The sequence below is a fragment of the Cyclopterus lumpus genome, chromosome 14, assembly GCF_009769545.1.
Source record: "Cyclopterus lumpus isolate fCycLum1 chromosome 14, fCycLum1.pri, whole genome shotgun sequence".
Classification (NCBI taxonomy): Eukaryota; Metazoa; Chordata; class Actinopteri; order Perciformes; family Cyclopteridae; genus Cyclopterus; species Cyclopterus lumpus.
Genome location: NC_046979.1, coordinates 13,641,166 through 13,662,194, shown reverse-complemented (window position 1 = coordinate 13,662,194; position 21,029 = coordinate 13,641,166). Strand labels below are relative to the sequence as shown.

At 40.7% G+C, this 21,029-nt stretch overlaps 3 protein-coding genes across 6 annotated transcripts; 1 reads left to right on the top strand and 2 right to left on the bottom strand.

Annotated features, from left to right (window-relative positions):
* The first annotated feature begins 1,415 nt into the window (after positions 1 to 1,415).
* On the top strand, positions 1,416 to 5,403 carry tmtops3b (teleost multiple tissue opsin 3b). Its single transcript, XM_034550506.1, has 6 exons — positions 1,416 to 1,758; positions 2,357 to 2,531; positions 3,151 to 3,322; positions 3,414 to 3,647; positions 4,942 to 5,106; positions 5,323 to 5,403. Exons 1-6 carry the CDS (start codon positions 1,416 to 1,418, stop codon positions 5,401 to 5,403), a joined length of 1,170 nt encoding a protein of 389 aa, XP_034406397.1.
* A 301-nt stretch (positions 5,404 to 5,704) lies between these two features.
* LOC117742641 (protein-tyrosine sulfotransferase 1-like) lies at positions 5,705 to 13,927 on the bottom strand. 4 transcript variants are annotated; one of them, XM_034550195.1, is made up of 6 exons: positions 13,120 to 13,927; positions 10,396 to 11,114; positions 9,226 to 9,384; positions 8,826 to 9,079; positions 7,164 to 7,365; positions 5,705 to 6,267 (listed from the first exon to the last, which is right to left on the bottom strand). In XM_034550195.1, the coding sequence occupies exons 2-6, from the start codon at positions 10,801 to 10,803 to the stop codon at positions 6,232 to 6,234; spliced, it is 1,059 nt and encodes a 352-aa protein (XP_034406086.1). In that variant the 5' UTR covers positions 10,804 to 11,114; positions 13,120 to 13,927; the 3' UTR covers positions 5,705 to 6,231. The 4 variants fall into 4 exon arrangements, with proteins under 4 accessions (XP_034406086.1, XP_034406085.1, XP_034406087.1 ...); XM_034550194.1 differs by having other exon boundaries at positions 13,653 to 13,927; XM_034550196.1 differs by having other exon boundaries at positions 5,777 to 6,267; positions 13,710 to 13,927.
* Positions 13,928 to 15,905: 1,978 nt separating this feature from the next.
* On the bottom strand, positions 15,906 to 19,467 carry crcp (calcitonin gene-related peptide-receptor component protein). The gene is made up of 6 exons (XM_034550757.1): positions 19,374 to 19,467; positions 18,434 to 18,470; positions 18,229 to 18,327; positions 18,044 to 18,138; positions 17,832 to 17,889; positions 15,906 to 16,257 (listed from the first exon to the last, which is right to left on the bottom strand). The coding sequence occupies exons 1-6, from the start codon at positions 19,379 to 19,381 to the stop codon at positions 16,111 to 16,113; spliced, it is 444 nt and encodes a 147-aa protein (XP_034406648.1). The 5' UTR covers positions 19,382 to 19,467; the 3' UTR covers positions 15,906 to 16,110.
* Between the last annotated feature and the right edge of the window lie 1,562 nt (positions 19,468 to 21,029).

Sequence of the window (21,029 nt, the reverse complement as noted above, 5' to 3'; positions counted from 1 at the left end):
GTTCCTTGATAAACACACTTTTTGGTATAAAATAAAGTGTGTTTTAACAATAAGTCTGATATTGATTCATATATATATATAACATTTTTGAGGGGGTTACTTGAAATACAATGGGTTATTGTGACTTATTTTGTCACTGTTACAATATCCCCCTTTGACTTATTTATTGATAATTTAATAGCAATATATCGTGTCCTTATTAGTGAAAATATATCAACTATATTATTAATTAGATAATTACATATATGTTTCTTATACATCACAATATGACACAAGTTTGTACAGGAAAAGTGAAGAAAGTGTTACAAGATGAACGTGGCCCACGTCTGGTTCGTTTCAAAGTGTGTGTGTGTGTGTGTGTGTGTGTGTGTGTGTTGGCGTGTGCGCAGATGGAGGTTATATATTGAATGAGAAGTGCAGTAACATGAAGGTTGGCAAACAACCACATCTTGCTTGGTCATATAAGACAACATGAGAGCAGCCGACTCAACTAATTCATGCAAAGTCAAATGTATTGATTATGATTTTAGAGTTTTTTTGTATACACTATTTAAGTTAAGCGCTGAGGAAAATAATATTTTGGCAAATTGTTTCTTAAGTTATAAGAAGCAAAAATGAACATGGTTAAAATCACCATCTTTAAAACAAATATAAGCCTATGTTTGCTCTAAATGTAAATGAGTGATTGGAGGGTTTTCTTGCCTTGTGATTTTTCATCATTGTCAGCATTTCATCAGTTAATGCTGCCAGCCTCAGTGTGTTCTTGGCTCATCCTCTGAGTCTACCACAGCTTGTATTATTGATATGTTGGCTCAGTTATTTAGGTCCCCAATCTGTGTCAGAGTGATGGTCATCGTCTGCATCTCTTGATCGTTTCTTTCATTCTTTCTTTGTGGCAGTGTCCGTGAGCTTATTGAAGGTTTGGAGATGTTTTTCACTTTCTATTCTATTGGAACTGTAATTAACTTAGGCATTGGTTATGACTAATGTGTTTAGGTTATGTAAAACTAACAATCTTACATATTTTCTTGTCTCAAAACTGTTTCATTTTCATTGAGGGTTTGTAATTTAGCTGTGCTATTACAATTGTTTTACTAAGAAAGTGATAGTGATGAATAACCTTTTATATGTGAACACAGTGGGTGTGTTCAAAGGTGGAGCAACTCATACATATGTCCGTCTGAGAAAGAGAAAGTTATCTCTCCTCCCCACTTCATATTTAAACATCTTGAAGTCTTGTATTTGTACTCAGTGGGCTGGATAGTGTTTTTTTTCTTTCTCCCCAGTGTGGAAACTCCCCCACTGAATTGGCAGGTTAAACAAATCCTCAATCTATAACGTTTAATTTTCTTTCTCTGTTTTACGACGTGCCCTTTATCTCTCTTGTTCAAGTCATTAGTGATAACCAGGTTGCCATGGTGATCCTCCAGCAGCAGAGCAACAACCTCAGCACCGGGCAGAGCTCCGTGTCGGATCCCGCAGCCGGCGCGCTGGGCCGGGCGGGTCACACCGCGGCGGCCGTGGCCCTGGGGTTCATCCTGGTCCTGGGCTTCCTCGCTAACTTCCTCGTGCTCATGGTGTTCTCGCGCTTCCCCGGGCTGGTGAGTCCGGTGAACGTGCTGCTGATCAACATCAGCGCCAGTGACATGCTCGTCTGCATCTTCGGGACTCCCCTCAGCTTCGCGGCCAGCGTGCGTGGCCGGTGGCTGACCGGGTCTTATGGGTGCCGTTGGTACGGTTTCTCCAATGCGTTTTTCGGTGAGTTATTGAGGGTATTTGAAACTCCTCGATGTGGCTTCAAAATACCGAAAATAAAAGTAGCCTATACACATTATGCCATATAGCCCATTTCAGAATAATAAGCTATTATTATTGATGCATTATATACAATGCATTTATTGTATACGTCACGTTATTGTTGCAGAAGTCTATAAATACAGCCGGCATATTAATTGTATGTGAAATATCCATAAGAAAAATCATTCTGTAAAAATAGACAATAATTAATTAATACAGTTAATAATATTAGATTCTATTATACTAATAATGACTAACTTGTTAGCAGCATTTCAATTACAGATATTGAAATACTTTGGGTAGTTTAATATATAACAATTAATCACATTTTCTAGTTTGAATATATGTTTTGGATGCCAAATTGTATCTGAAAGTGCAAATTAAATTCTAACTGCAGCAGATAAATGTAGTAAAGTATTGGTCATTAATCTGGCTAATAAATGGAGAGATGGGATATCTAACTGTTGTATACTTATTGTAAGTCGCTTTGGATAAAAGCGTCAGCTAAATGACATGTAATGTAATGTATACTGAATGAATGTGTCTCTCTCTCTCTCAGGTATTGTATCTCTGGTATCTCTCTCTCTGCTGTCCTTGGAGCGGTACTTTGTGCTGCTAGGCAGAACCCACTTGAACTCGGAGTCCTCTCAGTACCGCCGGGCCAGGCTCGCTGTAGCGGCCTCCTGGCTCTACTCGCTGGTCTGGACTCTGCCACCGCTGCTGGGCTGGAGCAGGTCTGTACGGCCCCAATATTAACCCATCATTTCACTAATTATTAGATCAATCATTCTCTTATTCAAACTGTGAGGAAAGTCCTGATTTAGTCACTAAAATAAAAAGTGAATAAATAAATTAGTGCCTGGAAAATAACTTAAAAGAGCCACATGTTTTGGTCATAAATGTTCTGCCTATAACTTCACAATGCGACTTACTGAGTTAATATGTTATTTGTTTTACAGGTCAAATGATAATCAATAATGCCCCAAAACAATAAGAAAGTAAAATGTGTGTTGATTTACTTAAGGAATCTCAAAAGAAACAAATTGTCATTAAAATTAAGAAAGGGCTTATCAAAGTTCTTGGCATTTAACTGACATTGACAACCAACCAACTGGATAATATCATAATTCAGAGAATGTTAAACTTTAAAAAAACAGCATGTTGGGGAGGTGTCTGCCTTTTTTACCCAAGCCCCATCTAACACGTAAAAGTATCAACATGAACAAATGAATAAAATAAAATAAGTCAATTCCATTTTTCAGTTCCAAACAGAGAGATAATAAACATATCCCAACACAGAAATAAATAATGTTAAACATGAAGCAGAAGAAATCAGAGCATATGTTGTTGCAGCTACGGGCCGGAGGGTCCCGGCACCATCTGCTCCGTTCAGTGGCACCAGCGCTCCACCGCAGCTCGCTCCTACGTCAGCTGTTTGTTCGTCTTCTGCCTGCTGCTGCCACTGCTGCTCATGTTCTTCTGCTATGGGAGGATCTTGCTGGCTGTGCGTGCGGTGGCAAGACAGGTGCGCATGCAGAATGACCTTTGACCCCTCAATAATGTGTGATGTCGTTGTGCGTCCACCAGTGTTTGTGAAAGTGTCCGTGTTTGTCCAGGTCACCAGGATCAACCAATCCTCAGCTGAGCGGAGGGAAGCCCGTGTCCTTCTAATGGTGGTCTCCATGGTGACAGGCTACCTATTGTGCTGGATGCCATACGCTGTGGTGGCGATGCTCGCCTCCTTTGGACAGTCCGGCGTGGTGCCGCCTGCCGCCAGTTTAATCCCGTCCCTGCTGGCAAAGACCAGCACTGTACTCAACCCTGTTATTTATGTGCTGCTCAACCACCAGGTACCAACTATTCCTTGTAAATATCTGACGCAAAACATGTGAGGCTTCATCGATTAAAAGATATGTTCACACGTAAAACGTTTTTTAACTTCATGATAAATCCTCAACTTCTGTTGCATCAGAGCTGGTTTGCTAAACTATAGTGTAGGATTTTGTAAAGCAGCAACATCTCTATTTAAATATGTTTTTATAAGTTTAAATCCAATATAAATAAAGACAACCCGCTTTAGCACCTTTTGCTGGACTCACAGTGGAGTTTTTTTGGGGATATTTGGGTGAGTTATGCTAATAATGGCAAATTCAGCCTTGAGCTGCCAGCCTTAAACATAGACGAGGGGCAGCTACAGAAGTCTGTTAAGCTCACTTCTTTCTACCTCTGTATTCTTCAGTCCCAACCGACGTTGACTCAAGTTAGACTTCACCTAGATCTCTCAGGAACCCCAAATGACCTTATTCAACCTTTTTGTTCACAAATGCAGTAGCATTTAAGACCTGTAAACAGACTTTAGTGAGTAGAAACGGTGGCGTTCCCCTTTAATGATCACAGGTCCTTCGATACATTATAACAGTTGCTCCTGTCTACTGGCTTTGAAATGCATTTGAGCACACATGGGTTAAAGCTCTTTACAGCCAGGATGGACAGGAGGAATGACTATGATGTATGTGAGCATCGTTTTAAGACAGGCTTGATAAAAAAAAAGCATTCATAATTGTAGTTTTGTGACTTCAATCCACCAACATTATTTTCTTTTTTCATTTGAATGAACTATAAACACTAAATTTGTTCAGCAGCAAGTGACACGTGTCATTCAAGCATCATTTTCAGTCCCTGAAAACTGCTGTAGGTCTATTTTTAGTCGACTTACGACAACCTCCATAGGCTTAAATCTCACCTCCACTTCTTGGCATGTCTGTCATTATTCTTCATGGGTGATGCTCGGCAGCTTTTATTCTGCTCACAAAGCTCTGATAGGTTGATTGTTTCTCCAGCATGGAAACAGCCATCACTGGGCACAACGTCAGACCTATTTGCATCGCTGAAGATGTCGGTGGAGATTCAGAGGTCTGAAACCAGGCTAGAATTAATTAATTGGCCTGGCTAGCAATCTTGGTTTATATACTCTTTTCAAATGTGTCCCTGGTTTAGGAGGCACATTTCACCAATAACTAACATCCTTATGTAGGCAAGGAGGAAACATTTCCCATCTGGTTGCTCGGACATCTGAATGTATCTTCTGATTCTGCATCATATTTATTATGCTGCCTCAACGTCCACTGCTTGTGTGTCTCTCAGTTCTCCAGGTGTCTTCAGTACATGATCAGGTGCAGCTCAGAAGCCCCTCCCACCTTAGTTCACCATACACTGGCAAGCAGAAGGGGTGTGTGGTGTCGTGGTCCCCACCCACCAACAGAGGAACAAAACACAGTGCATGTCATGTTCACATCCAGAGACCAGCAGGTACAGCGGCCTACTCTGGTAAAGGGCAAAGGTCACTTTAGCTCAATGATCAATGAAAAAAAGACACTTAATTTATTTGAACTATTTTTAAACAACAATTTAAGAAAGATGCTGCCGGCTTAATTTTAGTTTTAGAAATATGTGTTTGACATGTTCTGATGATAAATCTAGTGGACCATGCAGCTCCATTTTGAATATTTGAACTGTTTATCACAGCAGCAGTCGGATGCATGTTGGCCTTCAATGTCGGAGTGTAGCTTGATCATTGCATCAAATGAAGCTCATTCTGAGGTCTAATCCTATAAGCATATAATTACAGTTTAAACTATAATTTGGTTGATATTTTTCTCTTTATCACCAAGCAGCCCACTCTATTGCACGTTTAAATGTGTTACATTAAAGTCCAAAAAAGTTTGACTACATGTAACTTTGGAGATTATTTCTACTGAACCATCAAAAGTGAAGTCTGACTGTTTATGTCAAACTGTCAGAAATGCATGCACACATGCAGTTTACACGCAGTATGAGTGAGTAAGGTGGGCAACTGAATAATTGGGGAACAAAATACACCGACCTCATTAAATTAAATACATAAAGAGACATTTAGACTATTTTTATTCATGACCAACAATATACAACAATAAAAAAAACTCAATTCAGAATAAACAACTTTAGATTCCTGAATGGTCAACACCAAAATAATTTATTAAGAAAATAAAAATACATCTTTAAAAATATACAGTCATTATGCTTCATGAACACTGACTGAACTCTCAGTAAGTGAAATATTAGTCTAAAGTCACAGTCACATTTGTGCTGAATCATACAACTTTACAGACAGATAGAAATACTTTCAGGTACGAGGGGAGAGGACGTGTAATACTGTCGGTTAGAGAGACCGTCGCGAGCAGGTAGTCCACATGAGATATAAAACCCAAACCACTTGATGAGTCGCTCTACAGTGTTCAGACACTAACACCGCACATTAGTCTTACAAACAATCCAAAAATACACATGGAACACTTTAAAATTTTTCCTGTGAGGTGTAATTACTGCTGAACTGTAAGTCTGTCTTTAAGGTGCATCAATATCGTGGAGCACCGAAGCCAAACTTTTCTCTTTCGTTTAACTGGGGTGTGGAGTCTCTGCCGATTTCAAATTCTGTGGAAAGCAAAGACACAACGTTTTTAGTATGACTGCAATTATCAAAAGCTGACAGAGAAAATGATTTATGATTGTAAATCACACGTCAAAACGTCATCCTCCAACTGTGGCGCTTTGAAGGATCTTCAACAGTTAAAAAGGTGCAGTACACAGAATTCAGAGCAATAATATAGCAGCAAACAACAATTATCTAAGTCCAGATAGAGTGGAGTCGTCTCCCACTGGCTAGCTCACAGCTGATGCTCTGCACTGCTCTCATGCGGCGGTTTTAGCTGATAACGCTGCTTCCGACCGACCGATGGCGTCGCACCCTCCCATTGGTTAACCCTTGAGTAAACACTGTTAGCTCTGGAAGCACCTTTGCTGTATTAGCCCCGATAGCCCTGTTAGCCCAGTTAGCACTGTTAGCTGCGAGCAGCCGGCTCTGCCGTGTCCTTGTTGGAAGCAATCAAAATGCTCCAATCTTGTATAGAGCACCTTTAAGGTATCTGCATGACCAGAGCCCAGTAGGGGTGAGTGGGAAATAATGTTGTTGTTGTTATTTGGAGTAGTGATTAAAGCTGGATCTATAGTTGGGTTACGTACTACGCTTCAGGGTTACAGCAGCGACAGAGATACTATGTGTGCAAGAACTGGGCTGCTGGTGTTTCCCTTGGACATTGTGAAGAGTAAAGACAACATTGTGTAAGTCAAAGAAAAGCTCAGTCTTCTTTCTCTTCAGTACCACACATATTTGGCAATCGTATTATTATTTGACAAGTCGGATTAAACAATTTAGCATTTAATTTTCATTTAAGAAAAGAAATCTGGGTATTTTCCTGTTTATTAAAAAAGTTTAAAAAAAATAATGACCTGTGATTCTGTTCTTCCTCAGATCAGTTTTTTAACCTCACCTGTGAGTAATTGAACAGAGACAACACGGGCTCCGGTCTCGTGTAGTCGGGAGGGTTGGCGTAGGGGTCGTAGCCCAGGCGAGCCAGCATGGGGGCGATTTCAGCCATGTCGTTTATCACGTCAGAGGGAATGTGACCGACCCACTTGGAGAGGGCATCCGTGTTCACCGGCTTCATCACCTGGTCTGTGGAGCGCTCCACCCTGCGCACAAACACACGTTTAGTTCATGTGTTGCGTGTAATGCGGTAATGTGACCGTAATGCTACGAGTTTCATTTGGAGGAGGAAATGTGCTAAACTAATTCTGTTAAATTAAAACAATTAAAAACATTTTCATCTAATACACACTGTTATTTTGCTGTATTTCATTGTTATGTATGCATTTACTGTGTCAATGAAAAGAAAAGCATTTAAAATCTTCTATACATATAAACCTGTCCACCCTAAATAAGTAATTGTGTATGAAAGATTGGACACACAACAAGATTAAAACAGAACAACAACATTCCATATTTTGTGAGAATTTACATTTCTGAGGATGTTATAAAACATTTGTGTGACTAATATTGCACCAACCGTTGCATAAATAATCAAAGTACGGGTGCTAATTGTGGACTCATTCCTTCAAATACATGCCAAGTTTGTTTTTTTTGCAGTTTGAAGCAGCCAAATTCCCACCAAATCCCCGGAGCTTCTGCCCTGCGAAGAGATGCTCTATTTGAATCACGACAAATAAGTGGAGCAACAAAAACTTAACTTGACTGATTTTACTTGATCTTAAAATGTGTGGCTGCTAAAGATGAAACCTCTGGCTGAACTTGTGGGTCCTGGTGGATCAGTGGATTCAAATAGATGACGTGTGTGTGTTCATATCTACCTCTCGCTTTGAGCTGCAGTGAATTCAGTGGAGGAAAAAGCTAAATAATATAGTTAAATAATCGCTCATGATGGACCTTGATGGTGCGGGTCAGCTAGGTTAATGTTCTCTATGATATTTCTGGGATTTGGTTTAATGAAACAAGCTGAATTGAACAGCCTCTAATGAATTATCGCACATGTTGTGTTTGTATGGATACTTAAGATGCATCTTCAGAGTTTTTAGGCATTAAATATATCGATATGAAATATTTGGATTTTGTGTTTTCCAATACAATAATCTATGTGGAGACGGATTTGATGCAGCATAAAGAGGTTCCCAAAATTCATCTCAATATAATTGTTAGTAATCTTAACACTAATTCTAAATTATTGGCTACAATCCTGTTTAAATGGTGTAATTTAAAGTATTTTAAAGGATTATATACATGAAGGTACAACATAGACTAGTGGTGCACCTCGTGTGAGCGTCGTCAACTCTGGAAATTGTTTTTGGAAACGTAGGGAGACACAATGTGTGATTCCACTGACCCTGCACAGATTGGACAGGGCGAGTAAAAATAGATTTTCCTCTTGATCACTCTATACGGGTTTATAGGACCTGTGTCGCATCTCTTTCATCCACATCCTGTCACTTAACACGAGACGAATGGCAAGGAGATAATAAAGACATTAAGAAAATACTGGCCAAAATATAAAATCAATGGAAGGTGTTTAATCTTAACATTAAAAAATATAGATAAATAAAGTAGACCACTTGACACACACACACACACACACACTTACTTGGACAGAGACACGCCACCAGCCTTTCCAATCAGCTCTTCATGGTGCAGCACTGATGGGTCCCACTGCAGCTCCAGGAAATGAAGCAACTTCCTCATTTCCTCCTCTGCGTGGAGGACGAGCTGCTCGTAGCGGACGGGCAGACATCTGGACTCCCCGGCGGCCTGGCACTGGCTGAACATGGTCTCCACCGCGCTGCTCCACTTAGTCAGGCAGTCCCTGTAGCTGGTCAGGTCAAAGCCGGAGATGGTCACCTGTGAATGGAGGCAGAGCGATAAGATAAACGCGAGAGGCCGATCACGACGGAGAGCGAACACAAACAAGTGGATGTTTGGGAACACGAGCCTGTGAGGAAGTTTGTCAGCCCGCATCCCCGATAAGAGAAAGAAACCCAGCATACCTTGCGTGATATCATGGAGTGGACGGTTGCCCGTCCGTCTCGTAGCATGAGCACAAATTTGGCTTTCGGGAAGATGCGTGACAGATATGAGAGAGACTTCAAGGCGAACGGGTCCTTGTTACAAAGGCGAGGTGCAGGCTCCCCGTGGCCGACTATCACCTGAAACACATTGAGTGAATGTTACAACAAGGAATACCACAGCTGCTACATGCAAACCCTTCCTAAAATATACATATACTGTATATGTCATTTACAATAAAAGAGATGAGCACTTTAATCCCATTGAAGAGAAATAGGAGTATGTTACCCCAAAACAGACAGTTATTACCAAAGACAGTGTGACATTTACACAAATGACCTTGTCAAAAGCTATACTTTGTCGTGTCAGGAAATACGTTTATTTGCTTTCTTGCTGAGAGTTAGATGCCCCGCTCCCAGCCAGCAGCCAGAGTGTAAAAACCTCAATGTGTGGATAAATAATCTGGCTTGTAATCTCCTGTTTTAACACTTATAATGTGTTAATCACAGAGTGTCAGATAACATAAGTGGCTGCTGTTTGTAGCTTTAAATTCACCATTTACATTAGAGTGGTGTTGACCTATCAGCAAGAAAGCGACCGAGCACATAACGATTCCTTTGATAATCGCTATCAAGTATTACATATTACTTAGCACTTTCTTGTCAAACAGACCTTTACACTTTCTTTAAATGGCTACAGGCAGTTAAGCAAAAATTAGGATACATGTGGTTTAGAAGTAAAATGTTAACTTGCATACAGATCAGTTGATGGACCGTATTTAAAAATGTTATATTATTAATTTCAGTCATTGTTCTAGTAAGAATGCCAAACATTTGCTGTCTCCAGCTTCTTAAATGTGAGGATGTTTTGTGATATATGCAAGTAAATTAAATATTTTGTGGTTATGGACTGTTGGTCAGACATACCTGTGACAGGCAGTCACAAATAATTGATTGATTAATCAATAAAATAACAGATAATAAAGACAATTTGTTTCTAACATGTAGCATATTCTGCTTATTATCTACGTTTAAATATGTGCAATAGCTTTTAATAACCCTGTGCATGCAAACACATCATCTGAAAGCTGAAACAGTCTTTCCACACACAAACACGCAGATTAACCGGAGCAGCGGCACCGACCAGCTCACCTCTAGCAGGAACGCTCTCACGGCTGAGTCCAAGACCTGGTCGGTGACGCCGGCCTCATCCAGTCGTATCCTCTCCTTCACTGAGCGGCTCCAGGTGGCGCGCATGGCCAAGAGGCGGGGGATCACTCGGGTCTCTTCCCCGCACCGAACAGCATTGTGGGCATCCAGCATGACGCGCATCAGCGTGGTGCCGCTCCGGGGAAAGCCTCCGATGAAGATGAGGGGCGTGTCTTCAGGGAAATGCTCATTCAGGGATAAGCTCTGATTGGCTGAGCCCATGTTGAGCTCCATCCACCGGTACCGATGGCTTTTTGGAGGGCAATCTATCCCGCTCATGCCCAGGTAGATCAGAGAGGCGGAGCAGAGGAGCATGCAGCCCAGCAGCAGGCTCGATCTGGTGTTCCTCATGGTCCAGATTCAGGAGGACATAAAACTATGTTCAGGGGCGCTGGAGGAGGAGGCTGCAATCAGATGTGAATAGAGCGACCTCTTCAATTTCAGCAAAGCTCAGTTCCAGATTTTGTTGCACGCTGACAGCCTGGATGACGAGGATGACTGCGAAAAAAAACAGCTGAGAGGATGCTGAGGAAAGCCAGGAGGGTGGAGTGTCCTCGGGAAACTCCTCACACCTCTGCAGCTCCTCAGCCCTGTTGTCCGAGAGCAGGCTCTAGGCCTGCTGCGCTCCGCTGCCAGCCAAGTCTCTGATCCATCGCTGCTACCTAAAACATGAGAAGGGCACTTCAAGACAAGAACTGCGCCAGAATCAGTTGATGCTGCTTCCAACCAAATACAGAATGCTTCTGTTTGTGTATAGGATCCTACTGCAGTATGGGATGAGGTTTATTTTCCAAGCATTATTTCACAACTCACCAAGAAACAAAATAATCATGAGATTTCAGATTTCCAATAAGTGAGTAGCGCCAAACATTATAGCCACTGCCCTGCACGAGTGAGTTATTATAAGCAAGCAGGGTGTGGTGGTTTCTGTTTTCTTTTGCCAAGAACACTACTCACTTTGTTTGTTCTCAAGTCAGCTATTTTGCATCTTTCCTCTGGGGAGCCACTGACCGTTAAGCCATATCAAAGTTCACTGCGTATGCAACGCAGACACACTCGCAGGCAGTGTATCTGAATACACTAATGACAGCTTCCTAATGTTTTTATTCTCACTGACAGATTCTGTCTACAAGCAATTTGTTTAAGATCACATTACTATTGACCAAGCGAATCATCCTGCAACTTCCCCATTTCACTTCTGCAATATGCCTACGAGCAGATTTAGGAACGCAAGACAGCATCCGATTCCTCTTATTGGCACACAACAAACTAAAACATAATTGTATTCAGAAAAACATTCAATAACTATAATGACTTCTTCACTCATGTCTCTAAACACAGATTTCACTGCAGATTTTGGATTACTTTTAAAAGGCTAGCTTTGAAACTCAAGATTCACAGCAGTTTTACTTCTTACTTCTCCCTTTCTTCCTTTCATTTTGGTTTCTGTCTTGTTCAGATTGAACGTGCAAGGAGCCTAACATCTGGACGCCACGTGGGGAACTCCTCTCTCTGCTGGGTTGGAGTAGCTTGCCTGTAAAAATTCAGTCTGATGATCACAGCAAAAACGGGGAAAACAGCTGGAAATGAGGACATCACTGCCTGGCTGGGATACTTAGGTGCTGCCTTAAGCCATGCTAAGTCCAGTGGTGTCCACAAGCTTTACATTATAATGCGTTGCCATGCAGAGATTAAGCCACTTGGAGTTTTGCAGAGAATTAGGCCAGTGGTTTAAGACAAGCCTTGCTGCTTTTTTTCCTCTCTCAGCAGATTTAAAGGGCCAGTTCCCCCAAATTACAAAAAAAGTGTATTTTCTCAAAGCAAAAATGGCCAAGGGATGGTTTCTAGTGAGAGATGTTCCTGTAGAATGTGTGTATACATTATATTTGAATTCTGTACACAACCTTTGTATTAGAGCGGAAGCAGAAATCTCGGAGAAAGACGTCTGGAACCTGGACAAGCAAAACCAAAAATGATGGGTAGACACGCCTGGACTATAGTGGACAGCTCCTCTGATAACTCGGGGGGATTGACCTTGAAAAGGCCAATGTGTTCGCTGATCAAGGACGAACCAACAAACTAAGTCTAAGCAGAAAACAGTGATCTGTCATCACAGTCGTTGGCTGGCATGAAAACTGACATCATGAGCAGAAGGTTGTCAGGAGAGCCAAAGCCAGCGTTCCCTCCTCTTCACAGGAGGGAACATGTACTTCCTGCCAAAGGGAAAGTCGAACAGAGGGAACATTTCCGACATTTAACCTGCACTACGTCAAGAGCCTGTACATTCTCACAGCCGTTCCCTTGGATGTACCACATTGAATTTAGGACTCTTGAATTGTGTATGTTTAGTTTTATTTTCTTTAATAACTGCAATGCCAGTTTCCCCTCAGTGGATAAATGTGAGATTAATTGAATATCCTTAAAATGTACACGTTCAGTTGAGCTGCTTCATCATCAAGGATTACGGCCCCTTTTTTGCTTAAATGGGGGACATCTTTGACCAGCAGGTTGTCAAGAAATCTAAAGCCTCTTTGTTCCTCACAGGAGGGAGCAATGAGACCGACTTCCTGCTAAAGGGAAAGTCTGAGAGGGAGAGCAACTTATACAGTTTCTCTTCTCTGGTTAATGCATTGCTGTGAGGAGCGTGCCCCTCATTGGATCACTTACCTTGAATGCCCTTCGTTGAATGTTTTTCTTCACATATTGCTCTTTTGTAAATGCCATTCTTGCTCTCTTAATGTTGCAATGACAGCTCCCTCTCAGTGGCAACAACAAATATATATCCTGTATTTAACTGCAGCCGCTTCAAACATGAAAAACAATTTGCAGCAATTGTTACCGCGTTGCATAACATATGTGGTGATCCAGGTGCATATCATAAAAAGGGTCCAATCAAGCTATCACATAAATAGGGTTATTCAACGGCTGCAACTTGAAGGCCCAGCAGCATCCACCAACATCTGGCTTGAATTGATGATGCGTCTTGTCTTCAAAAAAAAAAAATGCACCCGAGGCAGCAGGCTCCACCAGGTGAACGACCTGCTATCAGTCCAACACGCCGTGACAGACCAGCGGCCACCTCCAGCTCGCCGGAGCACTGTACTGTTAAACCCGCTCTACCGAGACCCATTTAGCGGGCTGGAGGGAGCCAATACTCGCCGTAAATACACCAGAACCGTGAGAAAATGGTGTTCACTCACCAGCGTCTGTGAAACTGACGAAGAATCCGAAGAAGACAAATTAAAAAAAACACGAACCGTGATCCAAAAAGCTGGAACCAGCAGCTCCTATGTATACACGCTGGTGTTTCCCACCATGCGGAGGGTCTGTCGGCGGAGGTCACCGCGCTGTTCCCCGCATTACACAACGTTTCGCTGCTGCTTCGCTCCGGAGAAGTGGAGCCGTATCTACCGCTGCGAGAGGGGGGAGAATCCAGTGAGTCCGAGCGCAGCCAGGCAGAGGATGCTGAGCTTTGATTGGTCCACGGACGTTCTGACTCCTTCGACACATCTGCTTGTGACGATCCTATTGGTGGAGGGCTTAAAGGGTCATTCCGCCGCAGTGACAAACCCAGTTTTTTTTACTTCATCGATTCGTTGTGCTCTCAGTAAAAAGGCCACAGGGGAAATCTAATCTAACAGTGTGGGATTTAGTTGAGGTTAAACTCGCCTCATTTCATTTACCCACCTTCTCATTTATACACCAGGTTTTGGTAACTCTCATTGTGTGCTCTTGTCTAATGTCAATAAACATAACATAAAATAACCTCTGAAATTCATGAATAAGCAATAAGATGCATCAATACTCAATTAAATATGTACACATTAATGAGTATTGAACTGATAAAAGGTGTGTAATGAAATAGTTTTAAGAAAACAAAAGGCTGACTTTCCCACTGCGTTGACAACAGATATTTTATATACAATATGATGCATCTATATCAAATTATAATGAAACCTCTTAGCTTGATTTATGTGAAGTTGGCTTTGCTGTGGACAGAGTGGACAAACGTCAACACTAAGTAGATAACACATCCTATTGCAGCACGAATAGCACACACTGTGATTTACAGAATGAGAAAGCCATAGACAGATTACTATGGGGCCCGAGGGGGCAAAACTTAGGCGACAGGCCCCTATTAACCCCCCTTTCATCCCACTGCAACATGTACAGTTTTTTAATGCTACAATAATAGCTGACCCCAGGTCTGCTTTGTGGTAAAACACATTCATTTAGACATCCTAACCCAGGGACTCAAATAATAAAGGCCAAACCACATACAAGCCTTCATCAAATGGTATGTGCTTGATTGCCTGCATATTTTCAAGCTGATTTAAATTAAATAAATTTGCACATGCCAGTAGACATATCGTCAACTTGGAGGTTTGAAGGTCCCTGGACAATTGCTTGCTTGGATCGTTTGATTATCCATCCTTGGAAAAAGTTGGCAACAATTAAAAATCTTGGACACAGATCTTAGACGTGTCCCTGAAATCTGTTTACTTCTAAGAGAATCCGATGGCCGGGGTCACACGGGGCTCCTGGATGTGCTGGTAGTCCAGACTTTCACTTTGTCTTTGTATCTTGCCTCAGCACAGGGCTTAGTGAGCACAGGAAACTGATACACTAACAGGAAGCTCAAAACAGATATGCACACAGGTCTAAGTAGCACATCCTTCCTCTGCTTCATCAAAACATCCCTGCACAGAAAACGTGAGCCCTGTTGTTGAGGGGTTTGTGGGTTGTTCTACCTTTGTGTTGCATTCACAGATCTAAAGGATGATGCATTGTGGGTGACACCACCATTGTCTGACGTTAAAATGCTTTTCAGATTTGGTCCTAATTTAGTGCCAGCTCTTCACAGTGCGTCTTGTTGCACCACATGAGAAACAGTGGTCCCTTATACTGTATGTACATCAACATTGAGACGTCCTTCAAGCAAATGTGTTGGTGTCAACTTGCCTGCCTGCTAAACATGTCATTTCAACTGCGGAAAAAAATGCAGACACATTTCAGCTGTTAAGCTTCATTTAGTTACAGAAGGAATACATCAGCGCGTTTTGAAAATGAGTGCATCTCTACCCTTGTTAAGACACAACAATGACCTCTTGGTCCATACTGTCTGCTCTCGTTTTTATTACATAGCCGCTCTAATAATACTGTCTGACCTGATGTTAGTGCTGTACCAAAGTTTAATTGCATGGACCGACTATATTACAGCTTGGGAAATCATACAGCAGCTAAAACCCTTATTTCTATGCATCAGTAGAAACTGACGACTAACATTGAGTCAGAAGCCCAAAATATATCAGGTTAATAGCAGACTGTCTCTGCATAAACATCATCTGATGTGAAAGACAAATTAGACCAGTCCGATGCTAGACAAGACATCTACGCCTCGACTGTACTTACGTGTGTATGATTTGTATGTATACATGTAAATTCAAATCACAAACAATCTCCTGCCATTTATTAATGTATTTAATGAGTCATTTCAAAAGTTATTGAGGTAATTATATGGCCGTCGTTGTGAATCCTGTCTGTCAGCATGTTGCTCAGTTCAAATAGCGCAGGTTAACGCAACCAGTCCAGTTCCGTAGTCATTCTAGCCTCCGCTCCAGTTCTCTACCTCCGGGTGGTGTCGGGTCTCTCGCTGTGTCATGACTGTTCAACGGCTTCATCAATCTCTGCATCTGCTGGAGCTGCGTTCTCCTGCTCTGGGTCACCAGGTAGGACGTCTGCAACCATCTGGATGAGCTCCTCGATCTGCTCCTCTGACAACCGCTCTTCACTCTCCTCCACCATCTGAACACAAACAGAAACATGTCGGTTGTTACAAATGGTTTCCTTTTCTTTGCCTCATACATAGCATGCTACACACATAAACCTGCCACGCCTTAACTGTGTCAATTCCTTTATCTGCAGCAGCCAACAACACATATTTTCATCAGCAGAGTGGCAGTTTGTCTGTCGTCATGGAATTTTAGACGTTCAAATTTCCAAAATGGACGAGAAGTCCTTGAAGGGGACATGATATTCACAATTCTGGGTAAATTCTTTTTGATTTTGCGTCCCTTTAAGGAAATGTTTATATACTTTAATATCAACACATTATTTATCTTAGACTGTCTATTGCTATATTTAATATGAACTCTATTTATGACAAAATAATAATCACAAATCATAAAAACATCATTGGGCCCTTACAAAGTACTATGAAAAATTGGATTTTGAATATCTAAAACTCCATAACTGCATGGTTTTGTAACTCTGGGTGTTGACAGATTCAAACTACAGGAATAAGTAACTAAAAAACAGTAACTTCAAATGATCAGGAATCATAAGTTGATATCAGTAAACAAGACAGAGCATGTTTGTGTTTACCAACCAGACCACCCTGAGAACGTTCTAGCTGTGGAAAAGTACTTTCAAATAGCTGCAGGGCCATTTTACTTTTGCATGTGGACCACCACAGTTTATTGATGTTTCTGGTGATGGATGGGATGTCTGAAAACCCCCAAATGCTTTATGGCCTGAGTGTACGAGCAGTAAATCCTGCTTCTACTTTGACACAGATTCATACATTTCAAATGTTCCACTGATGAGCGATCTGACAGGGCTTCTCCTTCTATAATGGAATTAATGGAGTCATGCACAGTGCAGAAATGGCTCCGTTTCAACTTTTGGAACAGTGAGACAAAAAATAAAGCATGGCCTATGAGTTGTAATACAATGTATCTATTACAGTCTTTAATGACAAGGCTGGCATTATTCTATATGTTCCACAATGTCAACAAATTCCATGAAAACAACAAAACAAATAATTTACAAGTCACTTTCTCAATACCTCCTGTCCCAAGGCTATTTATCCTACTGCGGACCGAAAAATGTGTTACAGTTTCAAGTACAATATTGAAAGATGGGTATTGTTATTTTCAGCAAATGATACTCAAAGAAAAGAATATAGACCAATTGTTGGGGACTATTTGTACCAGCAGATTAATAATCATCTGCTGCTCTAATAAGTATTTCCAGCAGACATTTAGGTGGGACTGACTCAAGGTTGATCGTAATAACGGAACATCACGACCAGTGCAAAAGTGAGGCTCACTGATTGTAAATGGACCTGTACTTGTAGAGCGCTATTCTAGTCTTCCAACCACTCAAAGCGCTTTCACACTACTTGTCATCATTCACCCATTCACACACTAATGGGAGGGGCTAAGGCGCCACCTGCACGTCAGGAGTAGCTAACATTCATACACATTCACACACTGTAGGCACAGCTACGGGAGCAGAAATAAAGATGAATAAGAGCTAAAGAGAGGTACGGTAACATGTAATAATAGTAATTGGTGACAATTAAGTAAAACACTCACAAGCTGAATTTCCACTGCTGTCTGTGGCCGGTGGTTCAATAACTGCAGTTTTTCTGCCCTGATGGGGAACAAAACATCAGTGAATATTTGATGTAAGGAACATCACATACATACAGTATATTTGTTTATTTTAAAAATACTGTATACATCTTAGGTGATCTATAAATTCCAAATAAAAAACATGAATGAGAACATTTCTGCCTCTCACTGACTTTGTGAGTTTGTGAGGCATCATGGTGGTCAGGAACTCTCTGACGATCTCTGGAGTCTGCCTGCTGCTGGGCGTCTTTGAAAGGTACTTCAGTGTCTGTGTGGAAATGCAGCGGAAACTGTGGTCACACTATTGAACAAGTTTAAAACGAGTCAGTGAAGAGAGAGAAAGAGGATGTGCGTTTACCTCATACATGATGGTGTTGAGGTTCTGCTGCCCGGCGCTGTGTTTGTTCTTCCCGCTGTCCTTCCTCTGCTCCTTCAGGTCTGTGAGGAGTTTGAACACCTGAGAAACACAGACAGACAAATCTGAAGCGACACTTAATTATTAAAATCTCTTGAATGGACGCAAAAACAATATTTAAGTTAAACACTGAGAGACAACACATCACCTCATAGTTACTGAGCATAGCAGCATTTGCGTTTTTCCTAAAAAGAAGAAAAGAAGTCATGATTAAGTGTAAATTCATGCTTGACTATTGCAAACTGTATATGACCCAAAATAATCTAAGATCAATTCAGCTTTTAGGGCTTTTGAATGGATATCACAGTCACCTTCAGTTACTGAATGAAGATGGATGGTTTACCTTTGAGATTTGATCATTTAGGTTAAATAAACATGATAAAAGTATTTAGGCTTTGAGTAAAATTCACAGGAAGTTGTGATTTAGACAAGCAAAAGAAGGATGGACAATGTTTTGAATTATGTAAACAAATATTTATTCTAATTTATCCAGTGGGCTACATTTGGAAAAAATGTAAAACTGCTTTCCTGTGTTTAATCATTATTGTCATTATCAATTAATCTTTAGATAGTCAAGTCATAGATTGCCAAGTACCAGAACGACGACAAAAGAAAAAAACTGTAATCCCTCACAAAATTAATTAATTGTTTTCAGCACTGGTCTTAAAACTTGTTTATTACATCAAGTTTTTAAAAATTGTGTCAGCTCGTAGCTAATTGTCAAACAATAGTAGGCTACATTATTTAAACCATATATTCATGTACAAATACACCAACTCAAAGTCTCAGTGTGCATCAGCTGCTCCCGTGTTGTTGGGATCAGTGTGTACTCATGTGCTAGCTAGTTTTTTTCGCTATCAGAGTAGATCGTTATTGTTTTAATATAACGCTAACTTTTAAAGACAAATACAATTCAGGGGTACTGAACTGTGTCTGAGTCCCACAGCTCGATAAATGAACCAACCGGAAATTTCAACAAAAACGTAGTAACTTATTATCTTTAACCATAACAACAACAAAAACAGAGCAGCCAAATAACAAACACACTGTACAATATTCAGAGTTTAAAATTAATAAGGAATCCTTACACTTCCATTTCGCCAGGCACTTTGCTTTGGTCCGTTGTAAAAGTGGCCGTGTAGGAAATGTGAAACGGCTCAAAGGTTCCGCCCTGGCTTTAGCGTTGCACGTCTCCACCTCATGTTTGGTGCTTCTCACTGCAGAGCGGCGCAAATTAGGAGGAAGAGACAAAAGGTATCTAACACCAATTCAAATGGCCTAACACGTCTGTGGTGCACAAAACCAAACAAAGAAAACCCTATAAAAGGGTGTGACAGTCATTCACAACCCACAGCACACTGCTGAGTAACAATACATGTAATATATATTATATATATATAATTATATATATATAATATATATTCAAGGTGACAGATTCTCAGTTAGTTGAACTCAGAATTTGACCGTTGACCTCTCATTCATACGTTTATACTGTAGAAGAGAGCAAGGATACATAAAAACACAATCAAAATCCAAACATAAAAGTAATCACTTTATTGAATAACGAAAAAATAATTATTACTCATTTGTTAAAACAGGTTTTTTTAATGACATAATTGCACCAGGTGAGAAATTCTCACGTTCAAAAGAAAAATTCCCAAGACAGTGTTATATGACAGTTGTTATTCAAATATTCTGCTTTTACATTTACAAACAAAGGGATACGTATTGGACTTTATTATTCATAAAAGAGACATGCATGTTATTTACGCAGCTGCCGCATAAACCCACGAGTCTCAAAATACATTCCTTAATAGTTTTACTCAAAAACAATCTATAAAACAGTTGACCTATACAATAATGTAAGATATAAAAATAATAAAAAAATAAGACTACTAAATAAAACCAACATTTCTGATAAGGATAGAGACAAAGACATTTACTGAACCGGACTGTTCACAGTAACCGTACTGTATCTTTGGCATTTCTGTGCTGCAACTTCATGTTACTTACGTGACACCGATATAGCGGTGATAAGATATCGGCCGATAAGACAAAACCAGGTTTTTCAAATCTAACAAGGAAGTCGACATTGCAGTCACATTCACTATGAACAAGCAGAGTATAACAATTCACAAATAATATTCAGATATATCCCCTGAGCAGAACAGAGATTTAGAAATTACCAAACAAAAACCATACAAAATACGGTATAGATAAAAAAACAAGCATAGTTCCCAAAACTGATTATGGTTACCTAAATCAATGTATACAATAGGTTTCAATCCATATACTACTTAAGTGCTGAACAAAAGCACCCTGATCAGAGGCCTGCTATCTGAAAACAGACATGACAGCCTTTGTTGCTCACTGCTGAAGCTGCTTCTGTCAGCTTTGTATCTGTGAACACTCAAAAGTCCATTGAGACAGGATCCTCGATCTGAGACAAGAACTCAAAGAACGTCTTCAAACTCTCTGCATTTGTGACCTTTGGATGTGTTGCTACATTTATTATACATTCTTGGATATTTCTGCTCTCAGCCAGTTTCTTCACATTAGCGTGTTGTTGATGTTGATGTCTATAACTGCAAGCCAGGTATGACTTCAACACATCAAGCCTGCACCTTGTTACCATTTGGACAATGATGCGCTCAATAATGATGGACAAAGGATAGCCAAACTCTATGACACTGTGGCTTTCACCTCTTGCATTTGAGTAAGATAAATATGATATGTAAACGTGT

Bases quoted from the DNA above. Each gene is read 5' to 3' on its own strand.
- LOC117742641 (XM_034550195.1), bottom strand. From the start codon at position 10,803: ATGAGGAACACCAGATCGAGCCTGCTGCTGGGCTGCATGCTCCTCTGC. The intron at 7,366-8,825 runs GTAAGTGTGTGT...GTTTGTGCGCAG, and splicing joins GGTGGCGTGTCTCTGTCCAA to GGTGGAGCGCTCCACAGACC. The intron at 6,268-7,163 runs GTGAGGTTAAAA...TGCTTTCCACAG, and splicing joins CTCTGTTCAATTACTCACAG to AATTTGAAATCGGCAGAGAC.
- crcp (XM_034550757.1), bottom strand. The intron at 18,139-18,228 runs GTAAACGCACAT...ATTTCCACACAG, and splicing joins TCAACACCATCATGTATGAG to ACACTGAAGTACCTTTCAAA. The intron at 17,890-18,043 runs GTCAGTGAGAGG...GTTCCCCATCAG, and splicing joins ATGCCTCACAAACTCACAAA to GGCAGAAAAACTGCAGTTAT.
- tmtops3b (XM_034550506.1), top strand. From the start codon at position 1,416: ATGGTGATCCTCCAGCAGCAGAGCAACAACCTCAGCACCGGGCAGAGC. The intron at 3,323-3,413 runs GTGCGCATGCAG...GTGTTTGTCCAG, and splicing joins TGCGTGCGGTGGCAAGACAG to GTCACCAGGATCAACCAATC. The intron at 3,648-4,941 runs GTACCAACTATT...TGTGTCTCTCAG, and splicing joins ATGTGCTGCTCAACCACCAG to TTCTCCAGGTGTCTTCAGTA.